The 27569-nt window shown below is 44.5% G+C and overlaps 1 protein-coding gene across 7 annotated transcripts in view; it reads right to left on the reverse strand.

The window, feature by feature from the left end:
- Positions 1–8750: 8750 nt before the first annotated feature.
- The window catches only part of BLTP3A (bridge-like lipid transfer protein family member 3A), a 496913-nt gene continuing 478094 nt past the window's right edge, over positions 8751–27569 (reverse strand). For all 7 annotated transcript variants that reach the window (XM_073666443.1, XM_073666436.1, XM_073666439.1 and 4 more), the window contains 2 exons: positions 11614–11684; positions 8751–10715 (listed from right to left, as the gene is read on the reverse strand). In XM_073666443.1, the coding sequence (XP_073522544.1) occupies positions 10605–10715; positions 11614–11684 (182 nt within the window). In that variant the 3' untranslated portion in view covers positions 8751–10604. The remainder of the gene's footprint in view (positions 10716–11613; positions 11685–27569) is intronic.

Below are 27569 nucleotides of genomic sequence, written 5' to 3' on the forward strand. Positions count from 1 at the left end.
TGATTAACGATTTAATTTCTTGAAATGGGGAAGGAGACTCTTCAATCACCATTTTCTCCATGCACGAATAGCAAAGCCTTTTAGTACAAGATCTGGGTAACACTTCCCTGCACAAGGCTTATTCCTTGTTCTTAGTTTTTGTAACCGCTTTCTTGGGCCTATCCTAAAAACAGGTAATGTCTGTCAGCATACTCCTAAAGGGGGAAGGTACTCACCCATCCTACGCACTGGAAACTACTGCGCTATGAGGAATCTTCGATTCATCTTCATCACCACCAGGCATAACTGTATTCTCAATGCTGCACTGTGGCTGCACATACACTGCCAAAGATAGCCACATGCGCTTCTCTTTTATCCTTGAGGAAGAGTGGGAGGAGGCTATGGCTGCCGGTGTTCGGGTTGCACCTTCTTTATTTCTGGTCACACATTCTGAATTCGGAAGTGGCAGGCCAACTTGTGACCATACGCCGCCAGCGTCATCACCATCTGTCACGGCGTCTTAGGTCACCTCCGGCCTCACCTCTGAACCAGGAAGCAGCCGGAAACTCACGCATGCGCTGTTGCAAAAAGCTGGCACCATCTTTGGAAGCGTGCACTTAGCGTGCCGAGCCATGTCCGACCCCACTTGCTGACTTGTACTGAATCTTGTCAGCAGTAACTGTCATCTCCTATCTCAGTAAAGTAAAAATCTGTCCTCACTGAACACAGATTTACCTGTGAATTGAGAATTTTGAGAATTAAATATCAGCCCTTGCAGAGAAAGTAGATTTCTCTAAGATGCACTATCAAGTTGCTTATTTTCATGTGTACTATTGATATACAGTAGGAAATAAAGAGCAACCATAGTTTTAATTTTTAAGTCTGTTTATCAATTGCTTTTCATTGCAATGTTAATCCAACATTAACTCCATAGTGACACAGCCAATTTTGATCCTAATGACCAAGCCCCATTTTTGAAATCTGACATGTCTCACTTTATGTAGCAATAACTCTGAAATGGTTCTGCAAATCACAGTGATTCTGTGAATGTTTTTTTTCAAGACACTTTATACTTTATGTTAGCAGTAAATTTATGCCAATATGTTTTACAATTTTAGTTATAAAAATATTTAAAATTTGTCAAAATTTTGAAAAATTTGTAATTTCCAAACTTTGAATGCTTATACATTTATACCAGATAGAAATACCACAAAACAAAGTTAAAAAATAACAATTCCCATAGGTCTACTTTATTTCAGCGTCATTTTCAAACAGTATATTATTTTATTATCAGGCTTGTCAGAAGGGTTAAAACTTTAGCAGTAATTTTTCATTTTTAGAAGAAAATTTACAAATCCTATTTCTTTACAGACCTATTCAGTGATGAAGTGACATATTAGGAAACCCCTAGAAGTTAGCAGATTGAATCATATGAAAAGTGTAATTTTTCAAAAAGTTGTGTCAGGAAATGTTTTAACCCTTAAGGTAATTCACAGAAATGAATGTAAAGTGATATTAAAAAAATTACATTTTCCACTAATATTGCTTTAGCCCTAAATTTTTCATTTTCATGACGAAAAATGGGAGAAAATGGACCCCACAATTTGCTTTGTAATTTCTCTTGAATTAAGTGATTATGCATATTTTGACTTTTGGAGGACAGATTTTGCTGGAATAATTTGCAAGCACCATTTGCAGAGCCCCTTAAGGTGCCAAAACAGCATAAAACCCCCAAAACGGAGCCTGGAAATAACACCCCTTAATGAACTCATCTATGGGTGTGATGACTATTTTGGCCTCACAGGTGTTTTCTACAAAAAAGCAAAGAATGGATGTTGCAAAGTGAAAATTGCAAATATGCCATCATAATTCCCGAATACACTGTGCTCTGCTTGTGCTTCTGGAGACACACATCCCTTAAATGGTTACTTTCAGCTACACCATTGCCCTAAATATTATCAATAACTGCGGTATTGGGGTACTGTGGGGCTCAGAAGAGAGAGGGCCATTTGCATTTGAGAGCACAGATTGCATTGGATTTTATTGGGGGGCGGTATGATAAAGCCATGTTGCTTTTCCATTACTTTTATGCTACCAGTAATGTGGAAACCCCTTACTCTTCTGTTGATAGATAACGGACCTCAGTGGTGACTGGATTTTTGCAGAATGAGTTGAAGTTTTCATCGGTAACATTTTAGGTTACATTATTTTTTTAATCACTTTTAAGGCTAATTTCACATTTATCCCATGCTGTAACATGAGCTTTACTATCAGGGTTTCCATCTAAATCCCCCAAAAATGTGATTCAAATGAAAACCCCAACAAGTCTATATTCATTATGTATAATAAGGCAGACAGAGTAACTTTGTACTCTGACCCCTGTACCGGCAGGGTATTATGTCTTTAGGTACGCACCCAACTGTGATGGACCCCACTTCTGAGTTCTTTAAGGGGTTGTCCAGGATTTTTCAGAAGTATGCAGTGACTCTGTGGGCTTGTGCATATGACCGATTAAATTGGACGAGTGCTATCTGTGATTTTGATGGATAGCACTCGTACCAGTGTTATTTTATTGGGTTGTGCACATGTCCGATTTTTTTTTTTGTCCTCACACAGAGTGGTCAGAGGAAAAAATAATACACATCTAATTTTGATCTGAGTGTTGAATCCAAATTGGCAATGCAAGCCTATGAGTCTGTGCAAAACACAGTGCAGTCTGATTTACACGGACTGACTGTAGAAAGTGAAGAAATTTTTTTTTTCTTTCCACCTCCGAGAAAAACGAATTCTATGCTGATCAAACTGTGATCAGAGTCTAATTAGCATAATTGGAACGTTTTTCTCAGATGGAGAGAAAACAGTCATGTGACACTACCGTATGTGGCAGCAGACTAGTGAATCCTCACATCGCGAGTAACGTATGCTGTGAGGATTCTGTGATGCAGGTGGCGAGACGGAGCAGTCATGTGACCACAAGTATGCAATATTCATAGTCTCGGACACATTCTGACTAGATGAGCACACAAGTCTCGCCACCAGCACCGGAGAATCCTCACAGCATGTTCTGCACATCATATGAGGATTCAAAGTCTGCAGTCAAACAGAGTGACAGCAAACTTACATGATAAACCACTGGAAAAGAGGTCACATGGCATTCAAAGTATAGCCATCTGCCACATCAGATTTTTTTGGGATTTAGGCTGTGTGCCCACTATGCGTTTTTTAAGCATTTCCGCAGCGGCAATTCCACTGCAGAAACGCTTAAAAAACGCTTGGTAGAAGGTCTGCCATGTTCCCCAATGATAATCCGCATGTGCTGAGCACATGCTGCGGAAATTTCCGCTGCGGATTATCATTGCGGGAAAAAACGCAGCACTACCAATTATATTGCGGCATTTTCGGCGCCATTGACTTGCATTAGATCGCATGGATTACGCATCACTGTATATGTAGATGTGGATTTCATGCATTTCAATGTGTGGATGGTATCCGGGTTTGGAGAAGAGGAGACTCTCCTCCGGAACCGGGTACCATAGAACCTGAAAAAAAAAGAATAAAATAAAAAATAAATATTATACTTACCTTCTGATTCTGATGGCCCCCAGTGTCTTTGTCCTGGCTTTCTGGTAGCTCGCGGTAGACTAAAGGATCTGCGGTGACGTAATTTAGTCATGTCACGGGTCATGCGACCGCTGACGTTGGCAGATCCTTTAGTCTATCGCGAGCTGCCGGCAAGCCAGGACAAAGACACCGGGGGCCATCAGAAGGTAAGTATAATATTTATTTTTTACATTCTTTCGGTCACACTATATAAATCCATGCCGGTTGCATGGATTTATATAGTGTGACCAAGTTGTCAAGCACTTTCCAAGTGATGCTAAAATCGCTTGGAAAGCGCTTGACAACCCGCATGCGGAAATGCAAGTGAAGAACGCTTCACATCCGCATGTCCCTGGCAGGAAAAACGCATGTACAATCCGCATGTACAATCCGCATGCATTTTTTCTGCCAGGGAGATGCAGAAACGCTCAGGAAAAAATCCGGAGCATTTCTGCATCGTGGGCACATAGCCTTAGACTGAAATTTTCCCCTGTAAATACTCGGTGTAGAGCACAGGATACATGTGAAGCTAACCATACTGTGATCTTTGGGAAGCAGAATTAACAAATAGACAGCAGTTTCATGGTTCAAGAATTGCTTTTATTTATTTTTTATGACATTCATCGTTTGGTATAAGTGATAAAGTGAAGTAAGCAGGATTGGGATTTTTTAAAACTTAACATTTAATATTTTATTAAAAATATAAATGGACAAGACACACAAACAGGCCAAATAGGACCTATACAGCAATATAGGTTTGGCTAGAGCAAATGTTTGCTACAGAAAAATGCCCTATAAATTATGCTTAATTATTTCAACGCACAATATTGGTTAGTTGGGAGTCAAAATACCAATATAATAACATAAGGAAAATTGTCATAGTAACCATATCTATAAAGTAATGGAATGATCTCACCAAACTGTTGGCAAGGATGGGGAACTCCGACATCAGTTCTACCAACATTCGTATGGAGGTAGCAGCATACACCATTCTTATTCAAAGAAAAACTGCCTCCTGACATGTTTCATCCTGTCTGGGACTCATCAGGGAATATTGCAACCAGGGTGGAGGGCAGGCCCAGATTGACAATCTGCTATGGCGGGCACATGCCCGTTGTGCTGGCGACTCTGAACTACAAAGTGGGCCGCTGGCCCTTTAAAACTTTGCACGCTCTGACAATGGCCGCGGCCGCCCCTGTCAGCACGTGGCCGCGGAGGCACTTATCAGCGCATGGCCTCTCTCAGCGCACGGCTCACTGCGCCGCAGCCCCTCTCAGCGCTCTCCGCAGTGGCCCCCGTCAGCGCGCTTGGCAGCGGTGGCTGTTAGAACATTGCACTCTACTCAACAATCCCAGGGATCCACTCCTCTGCACGTCCGGCACACTACAGCTTTTCATCCACTGGGTGCCAAGATAAAACCTTTTTTTATGAATACACAGCAATCACAGGATCATCTGTATGATGTATGTAGACTGCTGTATATTCATTATGTATGCGATACTGTGATTGATGTATATACAATATATAGGTGACTGACTGTTGTATATATATATATACACTGCTCAAAAAAATAAAGGGAACACTCAATAACACATCCTAGATCTGAATGACAGGAGACCATTGGCAACCTCATCAGGAGCATGCCCAGGCGTTGTAGGGAGGTCATACAGGCACGTGGAGGCCACACACAATACTGAGCCTCATTTTGACTTGTTTTAAGGACATTACATCAAAGTTGGATCAGCCTGTAGTGTGTTTTTCCACTTTAATTTTGGGGGTGACTCCAAATCCAGGACTTCATTGGTTAATAAATTTGATTTCCATTGATTATTTTTGTGTGATTTTGTTGTCAGCACATTCAACTTTGTACAGAAAAATATATATTTCATTCATTCAGATCTAGGATGTGTTATTGAGTGTTCCCTTTATTTTTTTGAGCAGTGTATTACGTACTTAAAAAAAAAAGGAAACGGCACAAAAGATAGTCAGGTGCAAAGGTCCCCCAGGTACATACCAGTCCTTGATGTATCCAAAAATGTATAGAGGCAGCACACAAAATAGAATGAAGTAATGTAGTTTATTAGCCCATTTAGCAACGTTTTGGTCCAATATTGTGGACCTTTCTCAAGCATTGGTAAAGTACATGTGCAGAGTATTTAAGGCAATCTAATCACAATAGCAATCAGCAGCAATTATACAAAAGTGCATGATATACATGATTATTAAATACATAATGATATAAAAAATTATAGTGCAAATCCAGTGTAAAGTGACAAAGTGCATATAATATAGAATACACAGGCTTATAGCCATAAATTTCATGTACATCCATAATTGATCATAAGCAACAGCTGTGTTTACAAAATAGAAAGCATTAGATTTACATATAGCGCCAAAATCTCGGCGACCCTAAGGCTATAACCACGCATGTCAGAAAGGAATGAACGGACACTTTGTCACTTTACACTGGATTTGCACTATGATTTTTTATATCATTATGTATTTAATAATCATGTATATCATGCACTTTTGTATAATTGCTGCTGATTGCTATTGTGATTAGATTGCCTTAAATACTCTGCACATGCACTTTACCTATGCTTGAGAAAGGTCCACAATATTGGACCAAAACGTTGCAGTCACCATATCACATATATTGTATATACTGCAGTCTATATACAGTACACCGTACAGTGTCACTTCTCCTGTCCTGTATATATAAACTGCACATTACCACTCCTCCCATCCTGTATATATAAACTGCACATTACCACTTCTCCTGTCCTGTATGTATACACTGCACAGTACTTCTCCTGTCCTGTATGTATACACTGCACAGTACTTCTCCTGTCCTGTATGTATACACTGCACAGTACTTCTCCTGTCCTGTATATATACACTGCACAGTACCACTTCTCCTGTCCTGTATGTATACACTGCACAGTACCACTTCTCCTGTCCTGTATATACACTGCACAGTACCACTTCTCCTGTCCTGTATGTATACACTGCACATTACCACTCCTCCCGTCCTGTATATATAAACTGCACATTACCACTCCTCTCGTCCTGTATATATACACTGCACAGTACCACTTCTCCTGTCCTGTATGTATACACTGCACAGTACCACTTCTCCTGTCCTGTATATACACTGCACAGTACCACTTCTCCTGTCCTGTATGTATACACTGCACAGTACCACTTCTCCTGTCCTGTATGTATACACTGCACATTACCACTCCTCCCGTCCTGTATATATACACTGCACAGTACCAATTCTCCTGTCCTGTATGTATACACTGCACAGTACCACTTCTCCTGTCCTGTATATACACTGCACAGTACCACTTCTCCTGTCCTGTATGTATACACTGCACATTACCACTCCTCCCGTCCTGTGTATATATACACTGTACAGTACCACTTCTCCTGTCCTGTATATATACACCGTACAGTGCCACTTCTCCTGTTCTATATATATATACACTGTACAGTACCACTTCTGTCATGTATATATACACCGCACAGTACCACTTCTCCTGTCCTGTATATATACATACACTGCACAGTACAACTTCTCTTCTGCTGTATCTATACACTGCACAGTACCAGTGGGAAAAATAAATATTAAAAAACTTGTTTAAATGAATTATCCCAAGTAATCCCCTATCCTGAGAACTTTCCAATCGCTGGGGTCTGACCACTGGAACCCCCATGATCCCGAGAACAGGAGCGCTTAAGAGCATGATGTAAATGGAGCTGTGGTGGATCATGCGCACTGCTGCGCCATTCACATGTGGCTCTTCAAATAACTCCTTTAAGTGAGTTTTGAGGGGCATGACAAAGTATAGCAAAATTCAGTGATCGGGTGTGGGGAGTGTTAAAGTATGTGGGCTGGTGGGGATTGTGTGGCAGGGCTGCTTTTTTTGTCCAGGCCGGCCCTGGTGGGGTCTCCGCTGTATCAAGCAGCAAACCTAGCCTTCTGTCGGGTAAATGCCCACAGAAAGAGTCTATTTAAATATAGGTATTATTCCTGGGCTTAATCTATACATCCGGTTACCTCAATGTCACATCCCTCTCTTATGAAGCGAGGATTATGTGCAGGTGATCCTAGTGCCGTAACCCCCGCCACATCACACCAACCACGTCCTCAGTTACAGGGACACTGGATGTGGTGACCAGAGCGCATCACTTCCAGTGTGTGAGTAGATGTGGTGACCCACATGCGTCACAGCCAGTGCGCGAGTATCCTTCACCACCTCACATCACGGTGACCCGCACATCATATTAACAGTGTGTGTCCATAAGGAGATACTTCACTTCCGGTGTGCAGGTTCTAACCACAAACATCGGACACAGTGAGCCACATGCATCACATCTGATGTGCAGTCATCGCACCGCCATATTGGCAAATCCACCATCACATGAGGTGGGTGTGAGGGGGGGGGGGTAGTCATGGTAACCAGAGGGCATCAAAAAACAAACATTTTTGTGTATCTACATACGCCCATTGGTGCTGCATATGTGACCCTATATGTTACCCAGCCTACAGAATAGAATGAGTTTTCATAAAACACATAGACAGAGCTGTGGGACTGGGCATCAGATATATACAATGGTAAAGTAAAAAAAAAAAAGTAAGAGGGACATTTTTTAGATAGCCCAGGGCACCAGCAGTAGAAAAAGAGCAGATTTGCGACCTGTCCCTATGCTGTCCCAAACTATTTAGAAGACCCTACCGGGCAGCGGAGGTTGGCCCCCGCTTCACGTTGGCTCTCCCTAAATAAAACACCCTAAGAAAATCCTGAATTATAGAAAACAACCAAAAGTAAGCTGCTTGATACAGCTGAGTCCTCCACCCTGGCAGCCATACCCCCTGATGAGTTCCAGAGGGGACAAAATTTGTCGGGAGGTGGTTATTCTTTGAAGAAGGACATTGTGGTCCTGACTTATTGCTGGAAATAAGGAATAGCATGGTGTATGCTGCTAACCCCATAGTAAAGTTGGTAGAACGAATGTCTGAGTTCCCCATCCTTGCCTGCATTGCAACTAACCAATATTGTGCGTTGAAATAATTAAGCAAAATTTATAGGGCATTTTTCTGTAGCAAACATTTGCTCTAGCCAAACCTATATTGCTATATAGGTCCTATTTGGCCTTTTTATGTGTCTTGTCCATTTATATTTTTAATAAGATATTAAATGTTAAGTTTTAAAGAATCCCAATCCTGCTTACTTCACTATTAAGTCTTTAATGGGATTAAATTCTGTTTTTGATCTATTTTCCTGGTAAAACGGTATATGCTACTTCTATATAAGTGATAAAGCTTTATCAAGGCAGAACAATTTTAGCGACACCAGATTTATATTTTTTTTTCTTCATTTTATTATTAGGCTTATGGGTTACATAAACTTTTTTAACCGCTATTTATGAATAGCTTATATTCTTTTCATAGTTCAAGATTTGCCTTTTTCTTTTTTGAATACCATGAGTTTATTCTTCAGATCAGTATTACTGTAGTACCAGAATTATATAAGTTTTTTTGGTTTAGTACTTTTTTCACAATAATAATTTACAAAAAATAGCTTTTTCATGTCTATATTCTGAGAGCTGTAACTTTTTTATTTTTCTTGCGAGAAAGCCATACGAGGGCTTGTTTTCTGCAGCTGGATGAACTGACGTTTTCAGCTATACCATTTCTTGTTTCTTTTTTATTACATAGGAATTTTTGATTGCTTTTCATTCAATATTTTTGTGTGTCAGTATGCTGAAAAAGCCACATTAGCATGTGTATTTTTTAAGGTGTTGATTAAAGTATAATGTGAAATTGTTATTGTTTTGGGTCATTGCGAAGGCAGCAATACCAATTATTTCAACGCTTTTATTTTTGTTTATGCATAAAAGTTGAGGTTTTTAATGGCAAAACAGTTTTCCACGACTTTATTTATATATATTTTTACAAACTTTATTTATTTAACTTAGGGTATGTTTACACACGTTGTGTTTTTTCCTACAGCTAAATCTGCTGCAAATCTGCTGACAACTTTTCTGTGGCAAGAAAATAGCTGCGTCAAAAATGCAGGTTTTCCTGTGTTTTTGCAGCGTTTTTTTCACTGTATTTTTGTCTCTATTTAGGCATGTACATAAAGTTGTCTGAAAAAAATATTATGGTTTTGGCATAGTAGGGGAGATGAATTGTTCAGGAATAGTTTAGACACTGGCAATGCATTGAGTTTGCATGACACTATTTACTTTCACACTATGGGGTCTGGCATTCAGCTACACAGGCATTGTTCAATGTCACACCTCACTGGGCCACAGGTATTGTTCAATCTCACAAGTAGGTCAGCTAATGCTTACCCTTTACACATCACTAATTTATTTAAACACTCCTTATGCAAACTACCATCTCAGGGACCAAGACAAGATGATAAAAATCACAAAATAGAACGCTTATTTTGCCATCAAAAACGTTGAAAAAAATTTAGCTGCGTTTTTTGACGCATTTTTTTCATCACCCATTATTTCCTATGGGTGAAAAAACGCTGAAAGAAGTGACATGCTCTATTTTCCAAGAACGCAAGAAGGGAAGAAAATACGCAGGAAACAAAAAGCAACAGGTGTGAACAGAGAATTCTGGTTTCTCATACACTTTGCTGGTGCTGGAAGACACAGCTGAAAATTTGCATACAAATCTGCTGCAAAATACGCAGCAAAACACAACATGTGTGAACATAGCTTTAGCATACAGCTGAAACGCACAGTATTTACAGCTGACAGGGGGGCTATTTACTTATTTATTCACGTTATAAAAAGACGGCGCTGAAGAGTAATTAATCACCTCTGTGAAAAGGCATATTAGCGGTCATTAAAGGAGTATACTATATTTTTATTTTCAAGTTGAATAGAAACTTATTGCTGCTCAAATGTTCAGGTGAATGTAAAACGTTTCCAGTGTTTGAGCCATTTTAGTGTAAGTAGCCTACTACTTTAGAGGCATTGAGATGATGGTACTGTGGCAATTACAGACGAAACTGAGGGTTGTATTTCCTGATTTCTTCCAAAAGACGATGCTCTTGCTTTTTCTGTTGTTCAAGTTTTGCATGTGCTGCAAGTAGTTCTCGTTGGAGTTCCTGTAAAGAAAATACATAAAAAACATAATCAATGCTGTGACCTTTTCAACCTTGTAATACACACTGTATCAATGCAAACCTGACATCCTATCTTTAATAACGATACTTATGTGTGTGAGAGTTTAAAGGGCTTGTGCTCTTTCAGAAACTCTTGGTTCCCAATGCAGAGTCTCTGTCGCTGCTGTCAGTGTCTAATATTGGTCGATGCCACATCAGTGCGGTAGGCAGTGAGCTCAGTGGCTCTGAGTGGGGTGTGCTGTCTACGCTGGCAGAGTGGCTGCCACACTGTAGATGTGATGTCAGCGCCACAGCCAATGGCAGACAACAATAGCAGCCATGTTGACTCAATGCCTGTGAGTAAAACGCAGTTTGTTTGCTTTTTTTAGAACAAACTTGGCCTAGGGACCAAGATTTTCTGAAAGAGGAAAAACTCCATTACACATTGATACAAATAGTGATTTGGATTGGCACAGTGCAACTCAGAGAAGGTAGAATTCAACAGTATTGTTGTTAAATAATCAAATGATTAATTTCTAATCTCAACTCTCTACTGAGTACATTACTTCACTCTCATGGAAGATTTTGCTGACATTACTTGTTTTATTTCTGTTTTATTTTATTTAAAAATTTTCTAAGAATTATCGTAACATTTTCTTTGGAGTATCACATCTGGTAAGAAGTCCTGAATAAAGAAATATATGAAATATGTACATTTAACAATTGTCATGAGGACAAAAAGGGGAGTAAAATAGCTGCAGGCCCACTCTTGGGTTTGATAAAAAAAAAGTGGATGTTCCATATAAAAAAAGAGCACGAAAGATGTATGGGGTGTAAAGATAACTCAAAGTACCAAATCAAAGTATCTCTGGCAAAAACGATATACTTCTTGCCACCTCACCTCCTTGCTGTCAGGCAGTTTTTGAGACGCATTTCTTGTAGGTAATGAAATTCGACTGGAAGATTCATTCCCTGTAAAACAATTTAAAAAAAAACAAAACTATCTTAAGTATCAGTTGCCATGGCAAAGTGGGTTCCTACTTCACAATACAACATACAAAATTACCCCTTAAATTCATTGCATGAAGAGTGAACATTGTGAAATTTGAAAATTCTGCACAATCTTCTGGCCTCCAGGGTGTGGGCATTTGAGTTATAGGATTTGTCCGCTGAAGTCAGCCATTATTTACTTCTACTGCAGAAAAAAACAGACCAAAAGGAGTTTGCTGCTCACTGGGGTCGATGTGGGGGAGGGTGGTAGTATGGAGTGGCAGGACAGTGAGGCAGCTAGCTGGGTGACAGTTAGAAGGGGGGGGTAGAGGGAAGAGTGTCAGGGAGGCTAGTCCTGATCGGGCACACCTCAACAAGATCGCAAACTGGGCAGATGAGGGGGGTGTCAGTACAGGGTTAGCACTGATGTAGCAAGACACATCCTCTGAAAGGGAGGGGAGTGTCTGCTCTAGCAAGGGGGAAATAGGTGCGCAGGGCAGGCCAGACAGGTGCTGGTACTGGGGGACCCCATTATTAGGGGAACAAACAGGGCGATCTTTCACAAAGAACGGTTTGTTGTCTTCCTGGCACTCAAATTCAGCACATCGCAGATCGAGTTGACAGACTACTGGGAGAAACTGGTGAGGACCAAGCGGTCATGGTGCACTTTGGCACCAATAACAAAGTTAGAGGTAGGTAGGTGGAAGGTCCTTAAAATGATTTCAGGAAATAAGACTAAGCTTAAAGCAAGGTTTTTAAAAAGTAGTATTTTTTTTAAAATACTGCCTGTAGCATGTGCCATGCCAGAGAGGCAGCGGGAGATAAGGGAGGCTAATAAGTTGCCCAACAATTGGTGTAGGAAGTAAAAACTATTGGCTGGCTAAAAAAAGTGTTTACAAGCTGTGATACTTGCAGAAGGGGGTGATACTAAGTACTATCCATGCAGGGATGCCCAAACACTTGCATCATCTCATTTTCCTTTTTGGAAATTTTAAAATGTAAAAAATGACAATACATTTATTTTTTGCCTAAAATACAAAGGAAATGCGTCATCTTTAACTTTAGGCCTTTAAGAGATCATTTCATCTTTAACTTACAAGAACAGTAATTTTGACCAGAGGTGTCCAAACTTTTACATGCCACTGTATGAGTGACATATATATACTCATTTTGGTATATGCACATACAAATGGCCCAATTATGCCCCAATTATGATCCAACTCAACACCCTATCCTCTCACTATCCAGATAAAATCTGGAGAAATAATTTGTTTATCCTCCAACTCCCTAATACTAAAAAGGATATTTCAATATCTATAAATAATAATTTTAAAGAAAATACTTCCCCTGAAATTAATCCATTTATATTATGGAATGCCCACAAGGCAGTGATTAGAGGACAATTAATTAAACACTCTGCTACAAATAAAAGAAATAAACTATGCAAAATTACCCGGCTAACAGACAGAATTTAGAGAAGAAGAAATGTCTATACGTAAATCCTTAAATAATGTTGCCCACCGTCACCAAGCATAATCTTCTGATTGATGAGTACAAGGTTCTCTAGCTCTCTGTTAGGGTATGTGCCCACGATGCAGATTTTAAGCAGAAATTACCTGAGCATTTTTTCCTCTCCCTGGCAGAAAAAACGCATGCAAATTTTACTGCGTTTTTTCTGCTAGGGAGAAGCATTTTTTATGCGTTTATACATATATTTTTCCAAACGATTTTGAGCATCACTTGGAAAGGGGCTTGACAAGTGGGTCACACAATATAAATTCATGCAACTGGCATGGATTTATATTGTGTGACCGAGATTTCAGCTTAAAATAATGCACCTATAGTAAAAAAAAAAAAAAAAAAGAATTATAAAGTAAAAAATAAAAAAAAATCTTCATAATCACCTCTCCGGCGGTGTCCTCTCTCCTCGGCGGCCCGCGATGTTCTGAGAGGACCTCATTTAGTGCAGTGACGTCATTTAGTCAGTTGATGGTCACGCGACCATCACCTGACAGCTGACTGACTAAATTAGGTCACCGTAGGTCCTGGCATAACACCTCAGGCCGCCGAGGAGAGAGGACGCCGCCAGGAGCAGACCGGGGACCGCCGGAAAGGGGAGTAAGAATATATATATATATATATACAGTGCCTACAAGTAGCATTCAACCCCCTGCAGATTTAGCTGGTTGACACATGCAGAATTAACTTGGCATTGTGACATTTGTACTGTAGATCAGCCTGGAAGTGGGAAATGCACTGCAGCAAATTTAACGTTTTTTTAAAAAAAAAAAAAAAAAAAGTTAATTCAGAGTGTCATTTATTATTCAACCCCTCAAACCACAAGAATTCTGTTTGGTCCCCCTAAAGTATTAAGAAGTAGTTCAGGCACCAAGAATAATGAGCTTCACATGTGTGGATTAAAGATCTCTTTTGCCAGCCTTTTCTGACTATTTAAGACCCTCCCCAAACTTGTGAACAGCACTCCGACATGGTCAACATGGGAAAGACAAAGGAGCATTCCAAGGCCATCAGAGACAAGATCGTGGAGGGTCACAAGGCTGGCAAGGGGTACAAAACCCTTTCCAAGGAGTTGGGCCTACCTGTCTCCACTGTTGGGAGCATCATCTGTAAGTGGAAGGCTTATGGAACTACTGTTAGCCTTCCACGGCCTGGACAGCCTTTGAAAGTGTCCTCCCGTGCCGAGGCCAGGCTTGTCCGAAGAGTCAAGGCTAACCCAAGGACAACAAGGAAGGAGCTCCGGGAAGATCTCATGGCAGTGGGGACATTGGTTTCAGTCAATACCATAAGTAACGTACTCCACCGCAATGGTCTCCGTTCCAGACGAGCCTGTATGGTACCTTTACTTTCAAAGCGTCATGTCAAGGCTCGTCTACAGTTTGCTCATGATCACTTGGAGGACTCTGAGACAGACTGGTTCAAGGTTCTATGGTCTGATGAGACCAAGATCAAGATCTTTGGTGCCAACCACACACGTGACGTTTGGAGACTGGATGGCACTGCATACGACCCCAAGAATACCATCCCTACAGTCAAGCATGGTGGTGGCAGCATCATGCTGTGGGACTGTTTCTCAGCCAAGGGGCCTGGCCATCTGGTCCGCATCCATGGGAAGATGGATAGCACGGCCTACCTGGAGATTTTGGCCAAGAACCTCCGCTCCTCCATCAAGGATCTTAAGATGGGTCGTAATTTCATCTTCCAACAAGACAACGACCCAAAGCACACAGCCAAGAAAACCAAGGCCTGGTTCAATAGGGAAAAAGTCAAGGTGTTGGAGTGGCCTAGTCAGTCTCCTGACCTTAACCCAATTGAAAACTTGTGGAAGGAGCTCAAGAATAAAGTCCACATGAGACACCCAAAGAACCTAGATAACTTGGAGAAGATCTGCATGGAGGAGTGGGCCAAGATAACTCCACAGACCTGTGCCGGCCTGATCAGGTCTTATAAAAGACGATTATTAGCTGTAATTGCAAACAAGGGTTATTCCACAAAATATTAAACATAGGGGTTGTATAATAATTGACCCACACTTTTATGTTTAAAATTTAATAAAATTCAACTGAGCAACATAACTTTTTGGTTTGTAAGATTTATGCTTCTGTTCATAAAACCTACTCTCGTTTGCAGTTTGAAGGCTCTAACTTATTTGCATCTTATCAAACCAGCTAAATCTGCAGGGGGTTGAATACTACTTGTAGGCACTGTATATATATATTTTTACTTTATAATTCTTTTTCAACTTGCAGGTACCATGGTACCCGGGTTGGTGGAGAGACTCCTCTTCTCCAGACCCAGGTACCATCCATGCATTGAACCGCATAACATCCGCATGTATACATGCAGATGTTATGCGGTTCAATGCAAGTCATGGCACCGCAAAATCGCTCAATAATTGGTTGTGCTGCGGATTTTTTCACAATGATAATACGCAGTGGAAATTTCTGCAGCATGTGCACAGCACATGCAGATTATTATTGGGAAGCATGGCAGACATCTTAACAAGCGATTTTAATGTGTTTCCGTGGCGGAAATACCGCAGCGGAAACGCATTAAATCCACATCGTGGGCACACAGCCTTACGCTCAAGCTTGGACTGTTTAGTGCAAAACGTGGATCGTGGTTCCACTGTGCAATGGACCGGGGAAAGCCTGTAGGGGCGTGACTAAGCACTACACCAAGACTAGCCTCAAATGCACGGCTGACTATGCCGCAACCCGTAGAGAGCCCAGGAGGGGTGAGACCATGTGCTACACCAAGATTGACCTAACATGCCCAGCAGCTGACCCTCAAGGAGGTATACAGATTGGCAGGGGTGATAAACTGGAAGGCAGGCAGTGGTAGACATAGCTGGAAGACAGGAATGGGTAGGACCCAGTTCAGACTGCACGAACAGGAACAGCTTCAGGAAGAACTGGGTCTCTGATAGGGAACCGTAGGTGCGGACAGACAGGTAACCACAGGTACGTACAGACAGACAGGGAACCGCAGGTACGTACAGATGTAGCGCCCCGAGGGTTCGGCCGCTACAGGGGTATTGCACCTCAGACCAGAGGTGTGATATTCCACTCCCAGGTAAGGATGGAGTATGGACCAGGGCTCAGTTAGCTGCATGCAGCACACACACCCCATTTCCCAGGGACAGCTCAACGGTGCTCCCACTAGACAGAAGTGCAGGCACGACCGACCATGTCCCTGCTGGAGTGGGGAGGGAGGGGTGGAACACCCAGTGCTGTAGGGGCAGATAGGGGGCGGTTCCTGAGCGTAGATAGGAGCTCATTGGTTGCTGGTCACCTGGGCTCATGGCTAGAGGGAGGTATAAAAGGTGGGCACCATCTTAGAACAGTGTTCAGTTCGTTCTGTGGAGAGGAGAAGACAGGGAGCAGCAGCTTAGGCTGAGTGCTGCTCCAGAGGCAGGCCTAGGGAAGAGGCCGGGGCCTGAGAGGAGAAGGAGAAGTGGGCCTAGAGAAGAGGCCGAGGAGGAGGTGAAGGGGAGCTGAGATTCTAGCTCATCTCAGCTCCAAGAGAAAGGAACAGAAGCAGAAAGGAACTGCAAAGAAGGAGAGACAGAGAAACAGAAGGGCTCAGGAACAAGAAGGTGGAAGGGACCCTAAGAACCCACGAGAATCCAGGGTGCAGGGTCAGGCAGATTAAGGGTACCGGATCCCAAGTTGGTGGAGGAGAAACAACCCTCAGCCAAAGACCGGTCGTTGTGATCATATATTGGTGCGACACCTCATCAAACCTGCTAGGAAGGCACCATATAGGACAGCGGAGGACGGGGCCCACGTTTAACCGCACAGGTCCGCGGCAGCTGGACAAAAGTGGGTCACTGGTGAGGCAGGCCAGAGAAAGGATAAAAGGGGGTCCTGTGCCATGCTCCTGAACTGCCTGGGAGTTGACCGAGCCCCACACCTGGTGGACGCAGCATGGCTCGGGCAGTCATTGCCAGCTGAAGTGACTTGGATATTAACCGTGAGTAAAGACGCTGGACTGCAGTACGTTGTCTGTGTGCTTTTTCGCTCCTCCGGCACTACCGGTACTGGGACTCTCACTACCATCACTCCCAACATCCACTACACTGCCCTGGGGCTGCACTCTTCCCGTGGGGAGTCACATCACCTCAGCTGCACCCATCATCAGCCCCAGCGGACTGCCTTGCAGCGGCGGTTCCTAATAACCGCAATCCACGGGTGGCGTAGTCGGACATTATCTAAAGCACGTAGCAGACTACCATTGGCCTGACCACCCTGAGCCGCGGGACCGGGCCGCCACTACTACTACCCCCATCGTTCCCCTATCGCCCGGATCCGCGTGCCCCACGGCCCAGGGGGCGAGTCAGCTTTGGCGTAGTCGGCACGATCGTGACCAACCCGCCACAAACGGGTATTGCGTGCCTGAAGAGAATTACACATGTACCTTAAAAAGAAGTTTCCCGCCGCCCGGAGTCGTTTCCCGCCATCCGGAGCCGATTCCCGCCATCAGACGCCATCTTGGACCGTTTCCCGCCATCTTCATCCGTCTTTCCCGCCCTGGCGGAGCGGACGCCATTATGGGCGCACCAAAAGACAGCAGGAAGCCACCTCCCATCGTGGGCCAGGTCCCAGAATGGCGCCAAAGAAGCAGCCCGCCCCCACCAGCCATGAATGCAGCAGTGGAGATGTCCATCAACATGGGGGGGGCTGCCCCTGAAAGTGATTGTCAGCAGAATGTCCCAGGACCACCCCCTCTGGGGGCAGAAAGAGAAGAAAACTGTGGGGCAGTGCGCGGTCTGGATCAGTCTGGCCAGGCCGCACCCGGAGATGGAGGGGGAAATCAGTGCCGGTACCCTGGTAAAGGGCCTGCTGCAAGCAACACCACCATGCAGCCTCACCGAGCTGTTAGCCCATCTCCCCAAGGAGGATCCCGAATACACACGGGCGGCGCTGGAAGAACTGGACCGGAGGATGGTACGGGCGCAGCAAGAAGTGATCGCCGGATGGAAGGAGGAAGTGGCCCGGCAGGCTGTGATCCTGCAGCCGAAGGCGCCAGCCACAAGCAGCGCACCAGCCAGTGAGGGCAGAGCGGAGGCCGAGGACGACGCCGCCGAGGAGGCCGCGACAGCAGAGGCAGGTAACGGAGACGCCCCTGCACCGAATCCTAGGGCCGCCGACCTGCCCCTGCACCCCGTCGTGGAGCCCCACGCACCGGGACCCGCTGTTGACACCGTGCCCTCACCGCCATCAACCAGCCCCCAGGCCGTCGACGCTGCCAGCGAGCCCCGCCCCACGCCGTGCCCTCTGACCCCGGGCGTGCTCAGCCGACCGCCACCGCAGGCCCGGCCGCAAGGCCCTGCACTCCCGGGCGTCGCTGCCCTGACGGAACCTCCTGCACCAGCTGTGCCACCCTTGGGAGCAACCAGAAAACGACCCGCACGGGCCTGGTCGCAAGGCCCCGTGCCCCCGGGCGCCGCCAACCCACCTGCGCCCCCTGCTGCTGCAGTACCACCACTGGGCGCGGATCTCTTTGCCCAGCACACCACTCCGGAGGGGCTGCCTTTCATCTGGCCCCCCGAGTTTGTCAACCCCCGCTTCCGGAAGAGCCCGTCCGCGGAGATCGAAGTACCCTCTGAGCCCCTCATACCTGCTCCAGCGCCTCAAGAAATTCCCCAGCTGCCATTAGAAGACGCCCAATTTGAATGGGATCCCACAGGGGAGGACCTGATGGGGTTCACGAAGGAAATGCGAGCGAGCGCAGCAGAGCGGCGAGAGGCCTGCCGCCAACAGCTAGAGATGTTTGAAAAGGAGCAGCGCGAGCGGCGGGTGAAGCAAGAAAAGCTGCAGGTTCAGAGCGCGGAGCAGAAAATGAAGGCGCGGCGAGATCCCCGAACTGCCCGCAGACCCCGAGTCACCGGGACTGTGGTGAAGTTCCAGATGGAGCGCGGCTGGGGCTTCATCCGAGACCCCGAGACCATCAGTGACGTGTTTGTGACCAGGAGAGATGTGGAGAGTCACCTACCGGAAGGCCATCGTGGGCGGGATCTATTCCCAGGCGATGTGGTGTCTTACACCCGACACCAAGGCGTGAAGGGGTGGTACGCCCTACACGTCCGCCGAGTAGTAGAGGAGGAGGAACAGCACTACTCGGACGCTGAGTACCAGGAGGGCCCGGACGGGCCTGAAGATCCGTATGAGGAGGAAGAAGGAGCGTCACAAAGGCACCGTTACCAGTGAACGGTAAAGTGGCATTGTAAATAGTTTCCCGTAAGGGTGCAAAAGAACTGTGTGGGACTGTTTCAAATTGAGTGTGGTCCCCGTTGGGACTGATATAGGACTGTGTGAACGTTATGCCCTATCCCCTAAGTAACCAGGCTGAGGACTGTGAGCAGCCATCCCTCTTCCCCTAACAGGCTGAGGACTGTGAGCAGCCATTCCCCTATCCCCACCGGCCGAGGACTGGGAACGGCCAATCCCATGTAAATAGTTGCGCTTCTTAAAGCGCCCCCTACTGGTTTTATAAAAGAACTGCAACGTCTACCTCAAGACAAGTTCGCTAGAGTGTTGCACCTTTAAGAAGAATGAACACCTGGTCGCAAGTTGCACCGCGACCGTGAACCAAGAATACAAGGATGTGCTTTAATTAAAAATGTTTTAGATTTTATATGCTGCTAAATAGTAATGTGAAAGTTTTCTATAATGTTTTATACAAAAGAGTTCCGGAAGTATTGAAAAAGTTTTCTATAATGTCTAGTGAAAAGAAAAGTATGTCCCATAAAGGGAACTGAACCGTATTGTCTGTTTCTAAATGTGAAAAGTTTTAAAAAAGTTTTGCATGTCCTGTAATCAACTGTTTTTGCTCTTTTCCAGCCCGAGGACGTGCTGTGCTTCACCAGGGGGGAATGTAGCGCCCCGAGGGTTCGGCCGCTACAGGGGTATTGCACCTCAGACCAGAGGTGTGATATTCCACTCCCAGGTAAGGATGGAGTATGGACCAGGGCTCAGTTAGCTGCACGCAGCACACACACCCCATTTCCCAGGGACAGCTCAACGGTGCTCCCACTAGACAGAAGTGCAGGCACGACCGACCATGTCCCTGCTGGAGTGGGGAGGGAGGGGTGGAACACCCAGTGCTGTAGGGGCAGATAGGGGGCGGTTCCTGAGCGTAGATAGGAGCTCATTGGTTGCTGGTCACCTGGGCTCATGGCTAGAGGGAGGTATAAAAGGTGGGCACCATCTTAGAACAGTGTTCAGTTCGTTCTGTGGAGAGGAGAAGACAGGGAGCAGCAGCTCAGGCTGAGTGCTGCTCCAGAGGCAGGCCTAGGGAAGAGGCCGGGGCCTGAGAGGAGAAGGAGAAGTGGGCCTAGAGAAGAGGCCGAGGAGGAGGTGAAGGGGAGCTGAGATTCTAGCTCATCTCAGCTCCAAGAGAAAGGAACAGAAGCAGAAAGGAACTGCAAAGAAGGAGAGACAGAGAAACAGAAGGGCTCAGGAACAAGAAGGTGGAAGGGACCCTAAGAACCCACGAGAATCCAGGGTGCAGGGTCAGGCAGATTAAGGGTACCGGATCCCAAGTTGGTGGAGGAGAAACAACCCTCAGCCAAAGACCGGTCGTCGTGATCATATATTGGTGCGACACCTCATCAAACCTGCTAGGAAGGCACCATATAGGACAGCGGAGGACGGGGCCCACGTTTAACCGCACAGGTCCGCGGCAGCTGGACAAAAGTGGGTCACTGGTGAGGCAGGCCAGAGAAAGGATAAAAGGGGGTCCTGTGCCATGCTCCTGAACTGCCTGGGAGTTGACCGAGCCCCACACCTGGTGGACGCAGCACGGCTCGGGCAGTCATTGCCAGCTGAAGTGACTTGGATATTAACCGTGAGTAAAGACGCTGGACTGCAGTACGTTGTCTGTGTGCTTTTTCGCTCCTCCGGCACTACCGGTACTGGGACTCTCACTACCATCACTCCCAACATCCACTACACTGCCCTGGGGCTGCACTCTTCCCGTGGGGAATCACATCACCTCAGCTGCACCCATCATCAGCCCCAGCGGACTGCCTTGCAGCGGCGGTTCCTAATAACCGCAATCCACGGGTGGCGTAGTCGGACATTATCTAAAGCACGTAGCAGACTACCATTGGCCTGACCACCCTGAGCCGCGGGACCGGGCCGCCACTACTACTACCCCCATCGTTCCCCTATCGCCCGGATCCGCGTGCCCCACGGCCCAGGGGGCGAGTCACAGACAGACAGGGAACCACAGGTACGTACAGACAGACAGGGAACCACAGGTACGTACAGACAGACAGGGAACCACAGGTACGTACAGACAGACAGGGAACCACAGGTACGTACAGACAGACAGGGAACCACAGGTACGTACAGACAGACAGGGAACCACAGGTACGTACAGACAGACAGGGAACCACAGGTACGTACAGACAGACAGGGAACCACAGGTACGTACAGACAGACAGGGAACCACAGGTACGTACAGACAGACAGGGAACCACAGGTACGTACAGACAGACAGGGAACCACAGGTACGTACAGACAGACAGGGAACCACAGGTACGTACAGACAGACAGGGAACCACAGGTACGTACAGACAGACAGGGAACCACAGGTACGTACAGACAGACAGGGAACCACAGGTACAGACAGACAGGGAACCACAGGTACAGACAGACAGGGAACCACAGGTGCAGACAGACAGGGAACCACAGATGCAGACAGACAGGGAACCACAGATGCAGACAGACAGGGAACCACAGATGCAGACAGACAGGGAACCACAGATGCAGACAGACAGGGAACTGCAGGTTCCCACAGGACAAACAGGAGCAGGTTTACTTAGAACAGACAGGGTCAGGTTCACACAGGACAAACATAAGCACAAGTAAAAACAGGACAGGCAGAGCCAAATTCACACAGGGTAATTACAATGAAGTAGTAAGTATACTCACTAAAAACTAATGTTGCACAACGACAACAGATTACAGATAGGCACTAGTTCAGATACTGCAGGTTTCAGAGATAGGTGCAGTTTCAGACACTGCAGGTTACAGATACAAGAGATTTGGGGAAAGATCCAGACACAAATAGGTTTAGGGATAGGTCCTAATTCAGAAAAGAACAAAACGCAAGTACAGGTTCAGGGTACAAGCCTGGGTACTCAGCCCCCCAGGGGAAGGGACGGGAAGGGAAGTGACGGGACAGGAGGGGACCTGGCAACTCAGCACTTGCAAACACACACTGAAAGACAGTGTGGCTGTGTGCTCACAATGCGTTTTAAAAGCGTTTAAGCTGCGGAATTTCTGCAGCGTAAACGCTTGGGAAACCTTTCCCCCCGGTCTCCAATGCAATTCCGCACTTTCAATGCCCATGCTGCGTATTTTTCTGCAGCGTTTATGCTGCGCTCAAAAATCCGCAGCATGTCCATTAATTTTGCGGAAGCGCTGCATTTTCGCCGCCATTGACTTGCATTAGAACGCGCCAATTCCGCAAGACTGCATCTGTACTTGCGTAATTGGCGCGTTCTAATGTGTGGATGGTACCCGAGTGTGGAGGACAGGAGACTCTCCTCCACACCCAGGTACCATTTAAAGCTGCAAAAAAAAGAATAAAATAAAAAATAAAGATTATATTCACCTTCTGGCGACCCGCGGTGTGCTTCTCTTCGCTTGCCGACAGATCGCGCAGGACTGAAGGACCTGCGCTGACGTCACAGTCATGTGACGGCAGGTCTTTCAGTACAGCGTACCGCGATCTGCCGGCAGCCAGCACAGGAGCGCAGCAAGACAGCAGGGGCCATCAGAAGGTAAGTATAGGTTTATTTTTTTATTTTTAACCATTCTCTCGGGTCATACTATATAAATCCATGCCGTTTGCATGGATTTATATAGTGTGACCTATTTGTCAAGCACTTTCTAAGTGATGCTAAAATCGCTTGGAAAGCGCTTGACACCCGTATGCGGAAATGCAAGTGAAGAACGCTTCATGTCTGCATGTTCCTGGCATGAAAAATGCATGTACAATCCGCATGCGTTTTTTTCTGCCAGTGAGATGCAGAAACGATCAGGAAAAAATCCTGAGCATTTCTGCATCGTGGGCACATAGCCTTACTCAGGTACTTCTCAACAGGTGGAGGTGCTTTAAGTACCTTGTGCCTCCCAGCAATAGGCTGGGAACACATTATGTGAGTATGCACTGTTCCTATAAGAATCAGGAAGTGCACACTCAGACGCCTAAGCATGCAGCCAGGAAGCAGAGGACAAGGAACACACAGCACGGCCCGGGGTGGTGAGTAAGGCTATGTGCCCACGATGCAGAAATGAAGCGGAAAATTTGCACTTCATTTCTGCATGTCCTTGCTAGAAAAAAAGCGTGCGGAATTTAACACGCGTTTTTGAAGCGTTTTGGACATGCGGATTTGCCATGCGTTTTTCTAATGCATTGAGTAGGCAATTCCGCATGCGTAAACGCACAAATAATGGACATGCTGTGGATTTTTCCGCACATAAAATACGCTGCGGAAAATTCCGCAGCATGGACAGAGAACATGCAGATTGTCATTGGGGACCATGGGGCACATATTACTAAGCGTTTTTCGAGCGTTTCCGCAGCAGAAATTCTGCAGCAAAAACGCTTGAAAAACGCATCATGGGTACACAGCCTAAGTCGGTGTCCCTGCATGGTGGGGGAAGGGAAGCCATGCAAGGACGCAGACAGTGGTGTTACTACTATCATTTAATAAGTCTTCAAAATTAATTGCAAATACATTAAAAAAGAAAAGAATGATATCTATCTTGTATCATAAGTTTAACCTGTCTCACCTTAATCCCTTCACCTCCCAAAGCCTGTTTTCACCTTCATGACCAGGCCAAATTTTACAATTTTGACCACTATCACTTTGTGTGGTAGAAACTCTGGAACGCTTCAATGGATTCCACTGATTTTGAGAATGTTTTTTTTGGCATATTGTACTTCATAATAGTGGTAATATTTATTCGATCTGAGTTACATTTATTTGTGAAAAAACTGAAATTTGGTGAATTTGCAATTTTCAAACCTTTAATTTTTGTACCCTTAAATCAGAGAGTTGTGTCACACAAAATAATTAATAAATAACATTTCTCAAATGTCTACTTTATATCAGCATCATTTTTGAAACATTATTTTTTTGGGGTAGGAATTTCTAACAAAATTTACAAAACCATTTTTTTAAGGGACTACATCCCATTTGAAGTGACTTTGAGGGGCCTTTATGACAGAAAATACCCAAAAGTGACACCATTCTAAAAACTGCACCCCTGAAGGTGCTCAAAATCACATTTAAGAAGTTTATTAACCCTTCAGGTGCTTTTTGGAATGTGAAAAAAACAATGAACATTTACAGTTTTCACAAAAATTTTACTTTGGACCCACATTTTTTTACTTTTGCAGGGGTAACAGGAAAAAATGGACCCCAAAATTTCTTAAACAATTTCTCCTGAGTACAGATACCCCATATGTGGGGGAAATCCCTTCCAAGCCATGCCGTGCATCCAAACAGTGGAAGGAGCGCCATTTGACTTTTTGAATGTAAAATTTGCTTGAATAATTAATGGACGCGATGTCGTGTTTGGAGAGCCCCTGATGTGCCTAAACAGTGGAAATCCCTCACAAGTGACACAATTTTCGAATCTAGACCCCTCAAGAGGTGTAGTTTGTAAAATGGAGTCTCTTATAAGGAGTCTGCTGTTCTGGCACCTCCGGGGCTCTGCCAATGTGACATGGCACCCTCAAGCCAGTCCAGCAAAATCTGAACTCCAATATGGTGCTTCTTCCCTTCTGAGCTTTGGACTGTGCATCACAAGTAGTTTTCGACCACATGTGGGGTATCGGCGTACATAGGAAATATTGCACAACAAATTGTATGGTCCATTTTCTCCTGCTATCCTTGTGAAAATGAGAAAATTTGGGGCTAAAACAACATTTTTGTGGGAAAAATATATTTTTTTAATTTTTACACATCCACGTTGTAAAATTATGTGAAGCACCTGTGCGTTCAAGGTGCTCAACACACATCTAAATAAATTCCTCAATTAAGCTAGGGGTGAAATGGGCATATTGACAACACAGGTAGATCACGGAATTTTATAACATTGGGCAGTGAAAAAAAAAATAATTACATTTTTACCACCAAAATTTTGTTTTAGCCCCAGATTTTATATTTTCACACTTGGAAATCAGTAAGAATGGCACCAAAATGTAGAAATACCCCATATTATGGCTGTACAGGTACTACTTAGCCATACATCGAGACTCTGGAGGGACGGAGCCCTATTTGCCTCCTTAAGTGTAGATTTTTCTAGAATAGTATGCGGACACCATATACAGAGTCCCTAAGTGCTAGAATAGTAGAATCCCCTCTCAAGTAACCCCATGTTGGAAATTATACTCCTTTGGGATTTTATCTACAGGTATAGTGACAATTTTTGACTCCATGGGTCTTTTTCAGAAACAAGCAGCAGCAGATGTTGCTGGGTGAAAATTGCAAACTGCCGTAGTGACCAGTAAGTTGTAGTGACCAGTACATTGTGCCCAGCTCGTGCTTCTGGAGACACGGACCTGTAAATTAGGCAGGCTCTCATTGCTACAGAAATGCCAAACATGTGGACGCTAATTGCAGTTTAGGCACACACTGGAGCTCAGAAGGGAGGGGAGCATTTGGATTTGGGAGTACAGAATTTGCTCAATTTCTTTTGGGGGGTGACGGGCCATGGCGCTTCTCCAGAGCCTTTGTGCTACCAGTAATGTGAAAGCCTCTATATTTCCGATAACATATGACGGACCTGAGTGGGGACTTGCTTTTTTTGTGGATTGTGTTTAAGCTTTATTGTGGACATTTTACATACATTTTTTTGGATCACATATATCCTGCGCTTTACGCTGAGCATTTATATTGTGGTTTCCATCTAAATCTCCAAGTATTGTGATTCAGATGAAATCCCAGAGGGATCCATTCCATAAGGCAGCAGAGTTACTCTGGACACCGTCTGGCTTCTGTTCAGCGTTGTCCTTTTCCGAAGTGCACAAAACTGTGGGCAACGGCACTTTAATGTACTCCTAATAAAAAGACGGACGCCAACAGATTATAGGCCAGATGGCTTCCACAGTGACTCCATCTGGGCAATGGTAGTTACCCGCCAATGTATCAAGGAAAATGCACAACAGGATGCAGAAGGCCCCCTTTTGTTAGAAGGAGGTAACAGAGGTGCAGAATGCTGATGAACAACCACTCTCAACCTCTCAGATACCCCATATGCGGTCAAAAACTACTTTTGTCATCTTTGTATAATATTTAAATTTGTTTTGTGACTGAAACATTTAAGTGTGACAAACATGCAAAAGAATAAGAAATCAGGAAGGGGGCAAATACTTTTTTACACACCTGTATTTTATAGAAAAAATAATAATTTTTGCATTGCTTTATTCAGAGAGCTATAACTTTTTTATTTTTCTGCTGATGAAGCTGTATCGTGTCTTGTTTTTTTGCAGAACAAGATGAAGTTTTCAGCGATACCATTTTTATTTACATTTGTCTTTGTGATCGTGTTTAATTCCACTTTTTGTTTGGTGGTGTGATGAAAAAGCATAGTTTTTTACCTCGTTTTTATTTTTTTTTTTTTTTACGGTTTTCACTTAAGGGGTTAACTAGTGGGACAATTTTATAGGTTGGGTCATTCCGGACGCAGCGATACCAAATATACTTTTTTTGTTTATTTATATATTTTTTCATAAAAATACTTTTCATGGGTACAATATATAGAGATTTTTTTTTTTATTATTATTTTGTGATTTATTTTTTATATTTTTAACGGGGGGACGATCGGAGGGAAGAGAGAAACCCTTCTTTCTTCCTGCCTTCTAAATGTGCAATTAATATCGATCGCAGTATTTAGGAGGTTAAACTGCCGGAAGAGGTTTGGGCACTGCTGCTGGCAGTGAGAGCCAGGTGTCAGATTCTCTGTACACCCGGCGACGAACGCGAGCGCGCACAGAGTTTGTACGCGCAAAACAGCCAAACGTATCCATACTTCCCAACCTTTGACGTATGGATAAGTCTAAGGTTGTGAAAAGGTTAAAGAAATAGCAGACTCATTTTCCACACTATATTCTGATCTATATAATCTAGGAAAGTGGGTGGGGGTAGGTAAACATTACTCATCAACGGAATACAAATCTAATCAATGACTTTGTCACCAAAGTCAATCTATCAACCAACTCAGATCAACAAAATGCCCTTCTAAACTCTGTTTAATGCAAAAGAGGTAAAACAAGTAATCAAACACACACACAAAAAAAAAAAAAAATCTCCATGCCTGGACT

The sequence above is a fragment of the Phyllobates terribilis genome, unplaced genomic scaffold, assembly GCF_046119375.1.
Source record: "Phyllobates terribilis strain yellow unplaced genomic scaffold, ASM4611937v1 Scaffold_2__4_contigs__length_985480577, whole genome shotgun sequence".
NCBI lineage: Eukaryota > Metazoa > Chordata > Amphibia > Anura > Dendrobatidae > Phyllobates > Phyllobates terribilis.